Source organism: Mycteria americana, chromosome 6 (genome assembly GCF_035582795.1).
Source record: "Mycteria americana isolate JAX WOST 10 ecotype Jacksonville Zoo and Gardens chromosome 6, USCA_MyAme_1.0, whole genome shotgun sequence".
Classification (NCBI taxonomy): domain Eukaryota; kingdom Metazoa; phylum Chordata; class Aves; order Ciconiiformes; family Ciconiidae; genus Mycteria; species Mycteria americana.
In genome coordinates, this window is record NC_134370.1 from 50,921,468 (window position 1) to 50,938,807 (window position 17,340).

The window sequence follows — 17,340 nt, forward strand, 5'->3', positions numbered from 1 at the left end:
ATACTATTTTTGGAGTAATATTTTGGCATATTTCTACACTGAATAATTTTGCTAGTGTCAAGTATCTTTATGACTTGTTATGATATGTAAACCAAAATAGAAATTTTTGATTAAGAATTTTTTATCGGCAAGCTTATAATATTTTAAGCCAGTGTTTGCAATTAAAACCTCAGAAAGCCCTAGGCATCAGTAAATAGAAAAAGATTACTTCATTATGAATTTTTTGATTGCAAGTCATGGATAACAGTGTCATTGCTAGATAGCTGTAGTAGGAAAATAAACTTGGCCTATGGACAAAAATAAAGTATTTGAGTCTGCACACATTCATTCTTACTGCTATACCGTTTAGAATAATTTGAATGTCAATATTGTTCTTAGTTTGAAAGGAAAGTATGTATTACATAACAGCAAAATAATGTGCATCTCCTGAACTGAGTGTGGTAACTGTGGCTTTTGTTGTGTAGGATAACAGTAAATGGATCAATGGTATGGATGAACAGATAATGTCTTGGGCAACGTCAAGGCCAGAGGTTAGTAGAATTGATGGGGATTGGGGGGGGGGTGGGGGTGGGGTGTGTTACATTTTTTGTTATTTTTTTTAAACATCATAAGCTATTGAAAGTACTCTTGTTCTAAAGCATTATTCCATGCTATTCCATAGGATTGGCACTTGGGAGGCAAATGTGACGTGTATCTGTGGGGAGCAGGAAGACATGGGCAGTTAGCTGAAGCTGGTAGAAATGTCATGATACCAGTAGCAGCACCTTCATTCTCTCAGGCTCAGCAGGTAATCATTTGAAAACAGTCATGTGCTTCTATTTTTAATGATTTAGCATGTGTTGTTTGTACAGTTTGTCAAAATCTCTCTCTAAATGTCTTTTCAATTTGTTGTTTGAGTTTACTGTAAAGTAACCCCAAAACATGTATTTTCCCTAAAGAGGAAGTCTTTAATTATTTGACAAATTCAAACCAAGAAGCCACTGAAATCTGATAAAACAAAATTGTTTGATATGAGCATGATTTGAAAATACCTGCACAGCTTTGACATAATACATGTGCCAGTTTTGTTTTCTGAAATAGTAACATTGACATTTAGTATGGAAACGTCAAAACTAAATCTCAAATAGGAGTATATTGGGATTTCTCTCACTGGGAGGTTTGCCAAAACTAGTAGCAAGTTTCAGTGAAGTAATTTTTATTATTATGTGATTGGGTAAGAAAACTTCGTTAAACATGGAGTAAGCGAAGTCTTATGTTAATAGTGTAGTCACACAGGTATTTGCAGTGTGAAAAAAGTCTGTTGTCCTGATCTAATTACAAAGAAAAAAAATTTAAAAAGAAGATTGTACATTGTAATGCAGGTATTACAACGTTGCTGCATCTAACACAAAGATCATTAAAACTCCTTTGTGTCTTTCTAAACTAGGTGGTTTGTGGTCAGAATTGTACTTTTGTCATTCAAGCCAATGGCACAGTTTTGGCTTGTGGAGAAGGGAGCTATGGGCGACTGGGACAAGGAAATTCTGATGATCTTCATGTGTTAACAGTCATTTCAGCACTGCAAGGTAAAATTGTTGGGTTTGAAATGAGTCAATTGATAAAGCACAAATAAGCATTTTTGTAATTAATGTAATTATTTGTGTTGATGCTATTTTTGCAGATTAACACATTAAAATATTGTAGTCTTTAATTAAAAAATTGAACAAATAAACTAGGTGTTTATTTCTCTTTAAGATTTAAGTAGTAATATGTTAAAAATCCTTAATTTTAAGAAGGCTTCAGGGAAAAGTATTTGCTCAAGATAGGAACATTTAATTTCAAAACTAATGGTAGGCCAGAAACATAGGTTGTACATGAGAAGACAAAGGTTTTGTTCAAAATAAAACTAAGTAAATTGTTATAACAAGAAAACTGTTATTGTGGTTGGTTCCTTTCCCCAAACTTAATTGGCTACCACTAGGGGCACTTGGATAAATGTATGTTAACAGTTTATTATAATTTATTCTAAACTTTGTTTTCTCATTTTTCTTTAACAGGCTTTGTTGTAACACAGCTGGTGACCTCTTGTGGATCTGATGGACATTCCATGGCTTTAACAGAAAGTGGGGAAGTCTTTAGCTGGGGAGATGGAGATTATGGCAAACTGGGACATGGGAACAGCGACAGACAGCGCAGGCCTAGACAAATAGAGGCTCTGCAAGGAGAAGAAGTGGTGCAGGTTCCAAAATATTTTTTGTCTCCTACAAACTGTAGGCATGGTAACCTAGTGCTAGGAACATTCCCAAACCATTATCAGTCTTGACAGTTTGAATTCACTGAATGAAAACAGACAACTTTTTACTCCTCTGAGCATTTGAGCCAAGTTGATAATTTCCAGTTGAAGGATATTAATATCACAGAGTTCATTGTTGATGTGTGATGTTAATTGACAGTTGTTACTGGAGAAGACTGAAAATTAGAAAGAGCATGGAAGAGAGGGATGATCAAAAGATTGTCAAAATACAGACACGATTTAGAAATTTCGCTTGGTCCTCGTCAGGTGTCTTTGACCTGCAAAACTAGTTGCCGAGACCTCCTCCTAAGTACTAAGTGTGCATTATAACAATGCACAAAAACATATTTGGCTTTGACTGGAGGTTTCTTTATAAAAATACAAAATATTAGTACAACAAAAGCAGTCTGTTTGCAGAAGGCAGTAGCTGGTAAAAATAAATAAATAAAATACCTGAAAGCCTTTCTTCATGCAGATACCCACCTGTCCTTCTCCTCAACGTTACCATTGAGAAGAATAAGAGATAGGTTGTTGGAGAAATCATTAGTACTAAAATATCTATATTTTAACTCTTTATAAAGTGAATATATTTCAGGGGAGGAAAAGTTGTTATTACATATTTACATGTAATAGCTAATACAGTTTTCCCCCAAAATTTAAAATGTCTGTAAAAATATGTTTGTTTTGCTTCCAGATGTCATGTGGCTTCAAACACTCAGCTGTGGTTACAGCAGATGGCAAACTTTTTACATTTGGAAACGGTGATTATGGTCGATTAGGACTTGGAAATACTTCCAATAAGAAACTTCCAGAAAGAGTGACAGCGCTGGAAGGTTACCAGATTGGACAGGCATGGTTTATCTAAAACTAGCGATGTATCTTTGTTTAAACTGATGTTTTCAGCATATTTAAGTGTTCTGGTTTTTTTGACCTTGCCTTTTATTTGGATTATGATGGCAGAATTTGACTATGCATAGTTTTTTAAATAATTACTTTCCTGACTCTTTTGATCCTCTTTCTGCAAAACTGCCCATATTCTTTAACGTTTTAACATTCAAGATTCAGGTATTTTTAAGCGTGAATTCATGAGCGATTTTGTATTCTTAAACAATGAGCATGTGTAGCATAATACTATCCTTTGGTTCTAGGAGCTAAAAAATATACTACTGTGGTCCTAAATGTCTTTAAAACACTGTAATAAGCAATGGAGGTTTTAATGGTTTTAAAAGGATACTTATTTTTTAAAACACAATTTTTCTTTTCTTAAAGGTAGTTCGGGTGTTTGAGTTAGTAGTAAGTTAGCAAAAACTGTGGTAATAACATATTTCTCTCAACCAGGTGGCCTGTGGACTCAATCATACTGTAGCTGTGTCAACAGATGGCTCAATGGTTTGGGCTTTTGGAGATGGAGATTATGGTAAACTTGGTTTGGGAAATTCCACTGCAAAATCCTCACCGCAGGTTAGAATTCATAGAGAAATTATTCTTTGCATAAATTTTCAGTGCGTGTTACACAGTGTTCAGAGTGTAATTTGCAGAAGTTAAATTATTAATTCCATCCATTATACTGTTCTAATACAGTCTAGCATAAATAATTATGATGATATGTTATACTGAGCCTGATACTTTAAAGGATTTCACGTAAATAATAGTGACCTTATCTCAGTGGCAATACAAATAGTGAAAATCTTAGGATTAGCTTAAAGAGGAGAGCTTTCTTATTTTGGAATTTGGGGGGAAGGTTGTTTACACGCTCATCTACTTCCTCCCATGCCACTTCCCGCGCACTCCTAGTACATGAAAGGTATTTTGAATCATTGTACGTAGAATAAGGTGTTAGTTCCATTAAAGAAAAAGAGAAAACTGTCTCAGTTTCCTGTATTGATTTACAAGCATTAATTAGAGTAATCCTACAATGTATGCATTGCACACTGGGAATTATAAAATTTATTTTTGGAAGCAGAAGTTACAGTTTACATTCATGTTTGCTTTCTGTTTATATCTTCATAATACCAAAGCTCTTTTTCCTTTCACTTACCCCTTAGAAAGTGGATATTCTTTGTGGAATTGGAATTAAAAAAGTTGCCTGTGGAACCCAATTCTCTGTTGCACTGACAAAAGATGGTCATGTGTATACTTTTGGACAAGGTAGGACAATCTTGGTTTTGGACCTTTCCATCTATAGGTTTGTGTGTATTGCAAGTGAAAAGGAAGAATATTAAGACATATTTATAAGACTGACCTAATGCTACTTTTCAGATTTGTGGTGACCTAATCTGAATTTTGGAACTTCAACAATGCTATTTTAACATAGGCCTAAGATCTACATTTGTAGCTTTATCTAGTTTGATCTCAGCATAGCCTTTCAATTTACTAATTTACTTTTTGAAGAGTGTTTTCCTAAAACTTCATTGAATTTCACATTGTCCAAAAACATTGGGTTACTCAGAAGTTTACTTTGTCTAGTAAAGTATATGCCTACACAAGTTGTTTAAAAATCTGGACAGGAGAATTTCCAACTGCACTGAATTAAACGTGTTTAAACTTCTCAAGTCAGTTAATTCCTATGTGTTACAAAACCATGCTTTTAGATCTAGAAGTCTTGTTTTAATAGAATTTGATCTTGTTTCAGACTTTAAAGTGAAAACAACAGCTTTAGCAATGTTAATGAGCAGTGTAGGAAGCACTGTTTTGTAGAAGACACACACTAGATTTCTCTTTAACCAATTGCACTTCTTTCCCCATTCCAGGAGTATGTAGAGTTGCTTTTTCTCGCTCCCTGAATTCTGCCTGCAAGTAAAATTAACTTTTTAATGTTCTTTACATATAGAGACATGTGCTTGCAATTTTAGATCGCCTGATAGGTTTGCCAGAAGGTCGAGCTCGAAATCACAACAGACCTCAACAAGTTCCAGTACTGTCAGGAATCTTCATTGAAGACATAGCTGTAGGAGCAGAGCATACACTAGCTTTATCATCTACAGGGGATGTATATGCTTGGGGTAGCAACTCTGAAGGGCAGGTATGTACTATTCCCTGTTTATTTCTAACGTTTATAAGGCTATAATTGCACTTTATAGATGTGGTTGGAATATCTGTATTTTGGTGGAAAAGAAAGCTCTTATTTCTGTTCTACACCCACCCACCCCACCCCCCGCAGCCATAATAACATTTTAGGCATTTCCATTATTTTCTTTTTTATTTCCTATGCTCTTACACGGTAGTAGTTTGGGAAAGCACTGAAAACGTCCTACCCAAATTATTCTAATCGAAACTTTTTTAAAAAATTACAAATTTTTACCTAATTCTTGAGCTGTCACCAAGTTCTTCAACATCATAACATTTATGGTTGGTGTCAATCAGATTTGTGAACTCTTTAGATGCTTTTCGTAAAGAAAATATAAAGTAACTTTTTTTAGGGAGTAAATTTTTAACGTCAGAAAAAAAAATTAGTAAATAATAAATTCTCTCTTTTCTTTGGGACCCTAATTTTATCCCTGCCCTTAAAAGTCCATTTTCCTCCCTCACCCCATGTATAACTCAAATTTTTGAAAGGACTTCAGCTTTTTGACAGTTTTGCGTGCTACAAGTAAGAGCCTCTTGATATATTGGCTGTTGGTGTTTCAGGAAGTTTGGGCAAAGTTTGTCCTCTGGTATTTCAGGACTGAGTTTTTGAGAAGGGTTGTTGAGCAAGTTGTTTAGAATAATTCCTGAGAGGAACAGGAACCTTTTTGGGTTTTGTTTTTTTTTTAATAGGGTGCTTACTTTATGTTTCTAGAAGAGAAAAAATTTTTAGGGTAAAAGATTCAGAGAAACTTCATTCTGACAGCCTGTTTTATATGATTTTCCTTGCAGTGCAAAAAATTTGTTTTACGTGAATTGGTTAAAAAAAAAAATATACTCTTATAATACGAAATTCTCACCTTTAGAATATGAAATTAGAATATGATATGAAACTATTAGTAAAAAGTCAGAACAGCTTCAGTGAACTTTCTCTTTACACAAATTGTGTTTTCATGAACTATTGTAGGAATTTATGTGCTAGAACAAAAATGGTATTTAAATGGCACAGAAGAGACATGAGCTATGTTGTCTATGCATGAGAGAGACTGTGCAATATAGATGACTTAGCAGCATAGATTAGTTCCTCAATGTGCAAAAGAGCTTGCAAAAAATCTCTAGCTGTTTTAAGGTCTCTTTGACACCTAGATCTGCTACTCCCATTGAGTATGGATGCAATATTCTATCGAAAATAAAAGGTAAATGCTAGCACAATAAAAGATATATACGGTAAATATTTTTTATCCCAGTATAAGCGTAGATTAATACCATTTTTTACCATTTGCTCTGAATTTTTGCTTAGAGAGTTTTAGAAGTATAATCACAGTTGTTGATGCTTCTTTGTCCCTTTTACATCTGTTATAAATTGTCAGCTTGGACTGGGCCATACCAACCATGTCAGAGAACCAACCCTAATAACAGTCCTGCAAGGCAAGAATGTTCGACAGATTTCAGCAGGACGTTGCCACAGTGCTGCCTGGACAGCTCCACCTGTTCCACCAAGAGCTCCAGGTAAAGAACTGAGATTGTTTGTATGGTCATTTGATTTAGTCTTTGTGTTTCCTGGGGGATGAGTGCAACAAGAACTTCTGAACATTTGGGACAAAATTTGTTTTGTTTTATATCCATGCAAGTTTTCAAATGATCTTAGCCTCTTAATTTTGCTGCTGTCGTGGTTTAAATCCAGTAGGCAGCTAAATATACCGCATAAGCTACTGCAAAGAAAATCACCTCCATCCCAGCCAAAAGCAGTACAGCTACCCTTTATGAAATAATGCTTTTTTCTTTTTCTGTGGTAGGTGTTTCAGTGCCTTTACAGCTTGGTTTACCTGATGCCATTCCACCACAGTATGGGGCACTGAAAGAAGTGAGCATTCATACAGTAAGAGCAAGGCTCAGACTGCTGTACCATTTTTCTGACCTCATGTATTCTTCATGGAGATTACTTAACCTCAGTCCCAATAACCAGGTAAAATTTCATTTGAAGAAAAAAAAACAAAACAGCTTAGCTGTGTTGTGTTATGCTGTGTCACTAGAGAGTTTCTGACCAGATCAAGATGGATCTTAGTAATAGGTTCTATAGGGTTTTTGTAATTAAAAAAAGCATAAATTTGGATTAAACTAAACTTTGTCAAAGTATTGTTATATATTTTCATTTATGCTAACATTGACATGTCAATGTTGCAGTTTCCAAAAGCTTACTAGCCCTCAAAACTGAAACAAAAAGTGCTAACCTGTCTTCTTCCTGAAACATTGAAGTGCTAGTGATTATCATGAAGGTTTTTATTCTGTAAAGAATGGAATTAATATCCTTTATTAATATATTTATTCTCATGCAGAACAGTACATCTCATTACAATGCTGGAACATGGGGAATAGTTCAAGGACAGCTAAGGCCCTTGCTAGCACCACGAGTATACACGCTCCCCATGGTACGCTCTATAGGAAAAACTATGGTTCAGGGGAAAAACTATGGGCCACAGATTACTGTGAAAAGGATATCAACCAGGTCAGTATTGTTTTCACAGGCATTGTATTAGACCTCAAACAAATACTGATACATTTTGCATAACTTTTGGCATACTGAGCTCTTTCTGTACAACTTTTTTAATCAAGTGACTTCAAGTAGCCTTTACATGTTTGAGTTACATTGTATGTCTGTCTGTTTTGGTTTTTTTTTTTTTTTTTTTTTCTTTTTTTTGAAAGAGGTCGGAAATGCAAGCCCATTTTTGTACAGATAGCAAGACAAGTGGTAAAGCTGAATGCATCAGACCTTCGCCTACCTTCCCGTGCCTGGAAGGTGAAACTGGTTGGAGAAGGAGCTGATGATGCAGGTGGAGTGTTTGATGACACTATTACGGAAATGTGTCAGGTATGAAAAGTCTGTTAGTTCAAAATGCCTGAGTAGAGTTTTTGTTCTCTCTGTTGTCTTTTAGTATTTTTCAAATTTCCTTTTTGCAGCTTAGCAAATACTTGTTCTTCAGTTCTGAGCCACAACACCAGAGCTGCCTACTTAGCGGTGTCTCTGAGGATAAATAAATCTTCCTAGATTGTGGCAAGGAGATACCATAAGGCCATACTATAACTAGTATTACAGTAGGCCCCTTGGAATTCTGAGATGGCCCCTCACATTATGGGAGCATTTTCCAGCCCCCATTCTGTCCAGCTAATGCCTTCTATAACAGAAGTTGTACTGTATTCCGTGATTACAGTACATTCCATGCATACAATACAGAAAACCTCAGGCAGGTGTTTCTCGTATGTGTCACCTCTCAGGTTCAGTGCTGGAAAGGAGATCAGTAGCAGAAAGTGCACATTTTTGCCTGTCTGTAATGAGAATATTGTTGCTATTGTCAACGTAGCTGTCTTTTCAGATTCACCTGAAGGCTTCAGACTAGCAGGACTAAGATAAAGTTGGTCAATGCTAATGTGTACTGCTTATAGTTTTAAAGGTGTGTGTCAGCCCTGTGACACAACTATGATTGTAGCCAGGAGAAGGATTCAAGAAAATGCTGGCTGGAGAAGTTTGGTTGTTCCTTAATCTTCCAGGAACCTCAAAACCCAAAGAATGAGGATTAGTGAGGATAACTAGTGTATCTGCTTAGTCTGGGACAGGGCAACAGCTATGGATAGTGCTGGAGCTGGCACTGGAGGTAGAGTTAGGACACAGGATGGAAGAAACTGAAGAACTCCGTTTATTAATGGAATTTCTGAAGCCTGTAAGACTAGAGTAGGGTTGATTCAGGTAAGGACTTGAGGTGTAATTTTTGGGTTCTTTCCTAGGCAGTTTACATTAAATATGAGGGTTACCTAGACAGTTTCCTAGACAGTTTACATTAAATATGTGATGACAGTTCAGAACAGAACTCATTGAAAAATCTGCTTCATTTTTGGTTCTTGAAAAAGCTGCACCAGTAGGGTGTATAGCTTATGGCTTCTGATTTTTTCTGAAACAGGTACCAGCAATGTATCACAGAGCAGTCACAGTAAAACAACCATTATAGTCTGACATAAAAGGCAGGTCTTGACATAAACATATTTTTATTACTGAAAATCATCCCTACCATGTTTACTTTTTGTTAAATGTTTCACATTAATTTGTAAGAAGTAATCATCACTATAATGGAATATTTTGTCTTGTGATGCTATAATGTCATATTTCTGCAATAAGTTTGTTATCCCTGTGTCTAAGAAGGCTTTTTGGTTTTGATTTTTAAGGAATTAGAAACTGGAATAGTAGACCTGCTTATTCCTTCCCCAAATGCTACAGCTGAAGTAGGCTACAATAGGGATAGGTAAGTTGTCCAGGATTTGCTTTTATTGCAGATGTTAGTGGGTGAAAATTTTTAAACCTTCTGTTAACTGTTTTATACCAAATGATGAGACTTCATGATTGTCTCTAGTATATTTTTCCTTCAGGTTGTGATGTTACTTAATTGTGGAGGAGAGGGCATGGTTTTATGGCATGGGAGGGCATGGAAGGAGGGCATGGAAATAACATGAACTTCCTGGATTGCTGATGGCAGAATTCAGAGTAACATCAAGAATGCCAGCCTTTGTGGTCAGGATTAGTTCTGCCTATCTTGGCCTCCATTATTTTAACAGCTAAAGATAACAATAATCTTCTTATTTGGACATCCCTTGCTGATAATTGTGTTGACAGTTATTATGCTGTGCTTAGAGATGTTTTGTCTTTTACTTCTAATGAAGTAGCATAGAAATGATACTAGAGTATTTTCACTGATTCGTTGTTTTTTCAGGTTTCTCTTTAATCCTTCAGCGTGTTTAGATGAACATCTGATGCAGTTTAAGTTCTTGGGCATTCTCATGGGTGTAGCTATTCGTACAAAAAAGCCATTAGATCTTCATTTGGCTCCAATGGTCTGGAAGCAACTTTGTTGTATCCCACTCATCTTGGAGGATTTGGAGGAGGTAGATCTGCTCTATGTGCAGACCCTCAACAGCATTCTTCACATTGAAGACAGTGGGATTACTGAAGAAAATTTCCATGAGGTAAGATATGAAGGTTGGAGCTTTTAGGTTTATTCTGAAAGCAGTTACTTTATCAGATAGACCTTAACTCCAGTGTTTATATAATTCAATGTCTCTGTTATTGGGATAACAAGCACTTCATATATATTTGGAATAGTTTGTGATCTTAGTATGGTTCTAGGTGACTGATAGTAAAATAATAAACTTAGATCGCTATAGAGTGATTTACGCTGAACATATCTTTCCTGTTTTGCATAACAGATGATTCCTTTAGATTCCTTTGTTGGCCAAAGTGCTGATGGTAAAATGGTTCCCATAATCCCTGGAGGGAACAGTATCCCACTTACCTTTTCAAACAGGAAAGAATATGTGGAGAGGGCAATTGAGTACAGACTCCATGAAATGGACCGTCAGGTAAGAATCTCGTAGTGACACTATCCCCATTGTTAATGCGAACAGTATTTTTTATTTATGCAAGTTTCCATTACAGTTTATTAGGGAATAAGAAAAGCTTGGCTTTCTGCATCTCGCCTGGATCCCCGTGGCTTTTTGTCCCCCACAAACTGTTTTGGGGTTTTGTTTTAAATTAGTCCTATTTTTTTTAGTAATCGCTCAGTTGACAAAAGAGCATTAGAAATCAGAACTTGTCTTTCATTAGAGTGTCCCCACTGCAACTGTCAGCCCCACTTGAGAAAATAACCTGCACTTGTGCATGCTGTGTACTGTAATTAGACATTCTAGCAACACAGAGACTAGCTAAAGTAAATATTATTGACAAATACTTGTTTAACTTAAAACTATTTCTCTTTGCTTTAGCACAGAAACTACAAATATTTCATGATATGTTTTGAGAAGTGTTAATTACCTATTTGCATACTTTTGTGTATTTTGTCATTTGTATAGTGAAGCTTGTGAAAGCAGTACATTAATTACATGCTAGGAAAATTCTTTTCCTTTTTCTCAAGATATAGATGCATGCATGGTATTATCTGCATTGGAAAAGTAACTTTCTCATCAGAGGTACCAAATCCTAAGTCTTCTAGAACAAGTACAGACTTCTTACAAATATGACTTTGTTCCAGCTCAGATGTATGGTATATACACAGGTTTTTGGTTTAGCCATCATCATTTGTGCTGCTAACTTGTACTTTTTTAAGTTGTTCTGTTTTGTATCAGAACATGTTCTTTAATGTGCAATTACAATGAAAAATACCTGTAATACTCTCCAGGGTTTTGAGAGAGGGTACAGCCCTTATAGGGGATGCGTGGTGTAGGAGGTTGTATTTGGCAGATGTTCTATAATTCTCTTTATTCCATTTCTCAGCTGATATATTACTTTTGCATTTGGGTGGTACAGTAAGTGGCAGAGGTAAGAAAATTGCACTTCCCGTGTCTATTCTTTTTTGGGTAATAGGTGGCTGCTGTAAGAGAAGGAATGTCTTGGATTGTTCCAGTTCCTTTGTTGTCTCTTCTGACTGCCAAGCAGTTGGAGCAAATGGTCTGTGGAATGCCAGAAATATCAGTTGAAGTTCTGAAGAAAGTTGTGCGATACAGAGAAGTTGATGAGCAGCATCAGCTAGTACAGTGGTTCTGGCATACCCTTGAAGAATTTTCAAATGAGGAGAGAGTCCTTTTCATGAGGTTTGTGTCAGGAAGATCTCGATTGCCAGCCAACACAGCTGATATCTCTCAGCGATTCCAAATAATGAAGGTTGATAGGGTAAGATGCTGTTTCTCATTTTGGGGGGTTTTTTTATTCCTGTCTAGTATAATCTGTCCTTTGGCAATAGGAGACAGGTTTCCATAACTGTAAATTTACAGAGAAAGTATGGGATGGGATATGCTCTGAGCTATTAAAACCAAACGTTTTAATTGTGTAGAAGTAACATTGCATCTTAATTCATTTGGTGCATTTACTATAGTTACATGATTGGAGGTCAGGACAAGTTCTTGCACAAGAAACAAACCTTCTTGTATTGTAACTTGTCCATAGTAATTTTCTGTTCCAATCTCTTTTTTTTATTTTATAATTTTCATTCTTTTAAGTTTTAAATCTGTGTAAGTGGCAACACGTGACCACTAGTGAACTCGAATGTCTTAAAACCACTGTAATGAGTTTACAGGATATTACTTTACATACAGGATGCATTCCTTTGGCATTACTTCTGGTTTTTGTGCAGTGAAAGCACATTCTCTGTGAACTACATGAATCAAAAACTTGGCAAAATATAAGATAACAGTGGTTTGACTGTCTTGTTTGGTTAGGTGTCTCTCAAATTGCCTCATGTTAGGGCACACTGTGGTATGTAATTTGAATGTTGCTTGGTATCTTCCAGTGGGCTGCTAAATAGTAGTGTGATCAACTTTTCAAACAGTTGAATTTCATTAGTGGGTTGAATTATTTACAGAGCAGGTGATACAGCAGTAGTTTTGCACATCCTTAAGGATGAAACAAGTGATGTAAACAAGGGAGGCTAGTCTGCCTCTTAAAAGGAATTTTGAGATAGAATGTGAAAATGCTGAATAATAGAGGCAAGGAAGGGAGGGAGCAATGAAATATGGGTATGTTGCATTTTTTGCTTCATTCACAACTTAACAGTGTCCCACCTTTTATCCATTTCCACAGCCTTACGACAGCTTGCCTACCTCACAGACTTGTTTCTTTCAACTGAGGCTCCCACCTTACTCCAGTCAACTAATCATGGCAGAGCGTTTGCGCTATGCAATCAATAATTGCAGGTCTATAGATATGGACAATTATATGCTCTCACGGAATGTGGACAATGCAGAGGGCTCAGACACAGATTATTAACATTCTGTGAACAAAATCATCTTCCTTTTACTACAAATAATGCCCTAAGTCCAATTCATTGTTGACATAATTTTACAGTAACCATAGATGTTTTAGGAGCATAAAAACAGATGTTAATAGACAGTGGCCACATTTTAGTTACTCTAAATGTAACAAAAAATTAGATGTTTTTATTTTTTTGTGATTGTAAAAAAGAAAAAAGGAAAAAGAAAACAAAAAAAGTATGATCAGTAAGTTTTTTCTCCTTTTTTGGTCACTTTTGATAAGTTTGCATGGAGACATTTTGGTGCATTTTTGTTGGGAATAGTACATTTGTAAGCCCTCCCAGTGAACATGAAGAGTTGTACATTGTGTATAATTGTTCATTAGCAAGGACAGTTTTACATGAATATTCACATATTTATTTTGTTTTAATTTGAATTGCCTGTGCAGGGTTCCTTATGCAGAGAAAAATAAAGCAAATTCAAGAATTGGTTGCTTGTATGCATTTGTGAACTGTGATTGGTTTACTCAGTCTTCATACTTTTATATTTTGTCTCAGGAATTATAGTATTACAGTGTTTAGACGGGACATGACATCTGAAGCATCTTAAAATGTTTATCTTCAACGAATCTGATGTGTAGTATTGTGCTCTGCATTCTTAATGTCTTTGAGGTACTGGCTTTTTCGGGTGTGCCACTATTTATTCCTTGTACTTCAATACAAGTTAACGTTGTACTTGGTTCCTTCTTGATTTTCATTTAAACATTTTTCTCCTCCAGGGTAGTAGTTGTTGACAATAATAACATACTGCCACCTTGACTCAGAAACCTTTAAATCTTTTGTCCAAAAAAAAAACCAACCAACAGATTGATGTAGATGATTCCTGATCAGAGTAGAAAAAAATTAAAATGAAAGTGACAGGGTAGTAGAGGCTATGAATTTTGTATACATTCTTAGTTTATTCCTTTGATTTTAGTAAACTTCGTGTTTGGTCTCATTTCATTGCAGCTGTAATTGTATTATGATCAGCAGGGTGTGGCTTACACTGTAATGTTCATACTTGCTTAGAACAGTAAATGTACTATACAAAGAAATTTTTGCTCTGTGTCTTAGGGAAGTGCTGAAGAATAGGTAATTCCCCAGTGTCTCTATCAAAAACATGATTTGTGTCAAACTACAAATGCTGCTTGGTGTTGAGGAGCAGGATTTAACTGGGCTGAGGGAAAGGGTAGAGTCTGTCCCCAGGTGAGTCACTGCTGCTCTGCCCTGATTTCCACCCCCTCACCCCCCACCCACCCCCCTTCTCACTGAACTCTTTGGTAAGGATGCTGTGGGGCCTGAGGGCTAGCGAGAACATTTAACTTAATCTCACCTGGACAAGACTGGTCCATCCTAGTCTGGAGAAGAGGGTAGAAATTCCTGTTGTTTTCCCTCATGTGATTGTTGTACATTAGCAGGGATTGATAGGGAAACTGCCCGGTTGTCCAAGACTGAACTGGCCTATTGCTGCCAGCTGATAGTGGTCAAAGGGCTGGCTTGATAAACTGTAAAAATTTGCACATCTGGGTTTTATCTGGTGAAGTTCTTTTGATTAGGACTAGTTGTTGGCTCATGAAAAAGGCAAAAAGTTCTTGAGCTATGACCAAGGACCAGACTGCAACACGAAACATCTAGAGGGGGGCTTTCAGCAGTTTTGGGGAAGGAGGGACTCAGCGCTCTGAAATCATGCAGACTTAGTTTCCTGCCCCATGATGTATTATGGTTCCAAATAGGACTGAGATTTTGGTGTCCCATCACTATGTTGTGGGGGAGTATATTCACGTCTTGGTCTAAATTTATAGGTGTAATACATTAAAAATACAAGGTTACAAATAAGAGGGGAATGCTATATAAAGTCCTGTGTTACTGCCTACTAGACTTCATTTATGTGTCTGAATTAGTGCTACTAATTTGTCAGTCTCTTTCAATCAGGCACAGAAAATAATGGAACTGTGCCTAAAAATTAGTTTTTTATGGACTATGCAGTTGGCTTCTTGGATTATGAGGGTATTTTTGGAGGCAGTTTACAGTGAAGTGAAAGAGGATGTTGATATTGGTAAATACCTGAGAGAGCTGGAAGGTAGCAGTAGGTGGAATGCGAGTCTGTCATGCTTAGAGGGGACTGGTAAGAGCAGAATGTGTTATTGATTAAAGGATTGTGCTTCACTGCTTTAATTGAGACCTTTTTAATTGATTGTGCTTGTCCTTTAAATATTCTATCTTAGCATCATTAAAGCTATCATTCCTTTTAGCCTGCTGATTGACATTTTTCTGTTGCTCAGACATCTGAGTGAGACTGGAATCATGTTTAAGTTTCTTGCATAATGCTTCTTATACATAATTGCATACAAAGATAAAGAATGTACAGCACTGATTATGTCCTACTATTGGAGACCATCTGAGAAAGTTCTAACTTTATGTCAGTTTAAGGGTATTTGATGTATGCAAACCTCTCCCTATAGAGAAAGGGGAATAAATATTACCAGTGTATGTCTGCATTCTGTAGTGTAAGTAGGTCATATATGCAGTTACTTAAAGAAAAAACATGCAACTCTATCTTGTAACAAACCTTCGAGTGGCAGCATTGTTGCACTAGGCAGAGTTGGTTGTAGCAAGGTGGACTGCAAGGGATTTCCAAATGTCATACCTCATTTCCTTTCCACCTTTCAGCATTGGATGGGACGTATGTGTATAACTGAAGCAGGGAGTATCAGTGGTAACATGCATATCAGAGGTAAGAACAGGTGTGTGACGTGTTTATCTGGACCCATTTCAAATCAATATGAGATGTAGAGGCACAGTAAGCTTAGAAGTGTTAAATACTAAACATAACTAGAGAAAAACGGCTTGAAAAGCTTTAGCCATAGAAGTAATGTGCTGGGTAGGTATTATATAGGAAAGCACTTAGATGCCAAAAGCCTGTGTCTCTTGTTGAATGTGACTGCGATTTGCTGCTGCTTATTTTTTGCTGTACATGAGTAGTACCTAACCTTTTCCTTACACCTCAAATAACTCTCAAGAAGCGCTCACTCTCTCTGGTTTATAAGGCTGTTGCTTCTTGAAGCCCATAATTTCTGTTTTCTTGTCCTGTTTTTACCCTGGGATTAGATAATTTCTGCTCTACCACCTCCGGTATTTCCAATAGCCTTTGTTTTTCTTTCCCACCTAGAAAGTACATCCCTAGCCTTTTGGGCTATCAGGCAGCTGGATAGTCCTTTGAAACAGGTAGGCACACTATAACAGAGAGAAGATGAACAGCCAGTCCCCAAGACTAGAGGTAGGCGAGTTACTTTAACTGGGTGAAGCCTCAGTCTTTCTGGAGCTAGCAGTAGTAGTGTTGGTTCATCTGACAGAGCTGGAAGGTAGCAGTAGGTGGAATGCATGTCTGTCATGCTTAGAGGGGACTGGTAAGAGCAGAATGTGTTCTTGAACAGTAGTGTTCTCCAGAAAAGAGGTGAACAAGTGATCAGGTCAGGTCTGGAAGTTTGATTTAGAAGTTTGATTTGTCATTTAGTCCTTTTGATTGGGTGATGAAGTTTAACGGCAAAAAAATACCAGTGCTGGTAAGTAAGCAGTGTTACTGTGCTGCAGGACTTCGTTTCATTTCCTTTTACCTTATTGCCAAGCTGAGCTATGTTATCGTGATGGAAATCTGAAGGGTCTTCTGGATGTTGCTTTTCCCCTGTTGTATAGGAAAAGGCACAAACTTTTGATAACAAAGTCTTGTTTGCCACTTGCATCTGATAACCTGATGCAGCTTCCAAGTAGACATGTTGGTTTATGTCACTTTTCTTTTAGTACTTTCATAAAATGATAGATAACAAGCCTTCCTCCCTCCATACCTGGTAAGTTAGAGTTAGGGTCTGTGAAGAGTAAAAAATGTTTCAGTAATGTTAAGAGAACTTTGACGGAACTCAAATAGCTTGGAACTGAAGAAAACTGTTAACATGCTTCCATCCTTACATAATACCCTAAGTAAAATGTAATCATTATATAGTCAATTTTCAAATTGGGTTGCTAAGTAAGAAAATTTATTATTGATGCTGAAAAAATTTATCAACACAACTGTGTTCAAATTTTACCATGTCATGAACAAATACCCCATTCAAGGAGGGGAAGAGAAAATTGCGTTTGTGCACAAATAGGCAAAGAAACCAAGTAGGAGAGTGTTCCAAGGCCCTT

At 36.6% G+C, this 17,340-nt stretch overlaps 1 protein-coding gene across 13 annotated transcripts in view; it reads left to right on the plus strand.

The window, feature by feature from the left end:
- HERC1 (HECT and RLD domain containing E3 ubiquitin protein ligase family member 1) overlaps positions 1-13,619 on the plus strand; it is a 107,557-nt gene extending 93,938 nt beyond the window's left edge. For all 13 annotated transcript variants that reach the window (XM_075505764.1, XM_075505763.1, XM_075505765.1 and 10 more), the window contains exons 62-78: positions 465-530; positions 662-787; positions 1,427-1,565; positions 2,037-2,218; positions 2,967-3,122; positions 3,611-3,733; positions 4,318-4,420; positions 5,125-5,294; positions 6,706-6,844; positions 7,132-7,301; positions 7,672-7,841; positions 8,039-8,204; positions 9,551-9,627; positions 10,093-10,345; positions 10,586-10,738; positions 11,739-12,044; positions 12,951-13,619. In XM_075505764.1, the coding sequence (XP_075361879.1) occupies positions 465-530; positions 662-787; positions 1,427-1,565; positions 2,037-2,218; positions 2,967-3,122; positions 3,611-3,733; positions 4,318-4,420; positions 5,125-5,294; positions 6,706-6,844; positions 7,132-7,301; positions 7,672-7,841; positions 8,039-8,204; positions 9,551-9,627; positions 10,093-10,345; positions 10,586-10,738; positions 11,739-12,044; positions 12,951-13,136 (2,685 nt within the window). In that variant the 3' untranslated portion in view covers positions 13,137-13,619. The remainder of the gene's footprint in view (positions 1-464; positions 531-661; positions 788-1,426; positions 1,566-2,036; positions 2,219-2,966; positions 3,123-3,610; positions 3,734-4,317; positions 4,421-5,124; positions 5,295-6,705; positions 6,845-7,131; positions 7,302-7,671; positions 7,842-8,038; positions 8,205-9,550; positions 9,628-10,092; positions 10,346-10,585; positions 10,739-11,738; positions 12,045-12,950) is intronic.
- Positions 13,620-17,340: the final 3,721 nt, after the last annotated feature.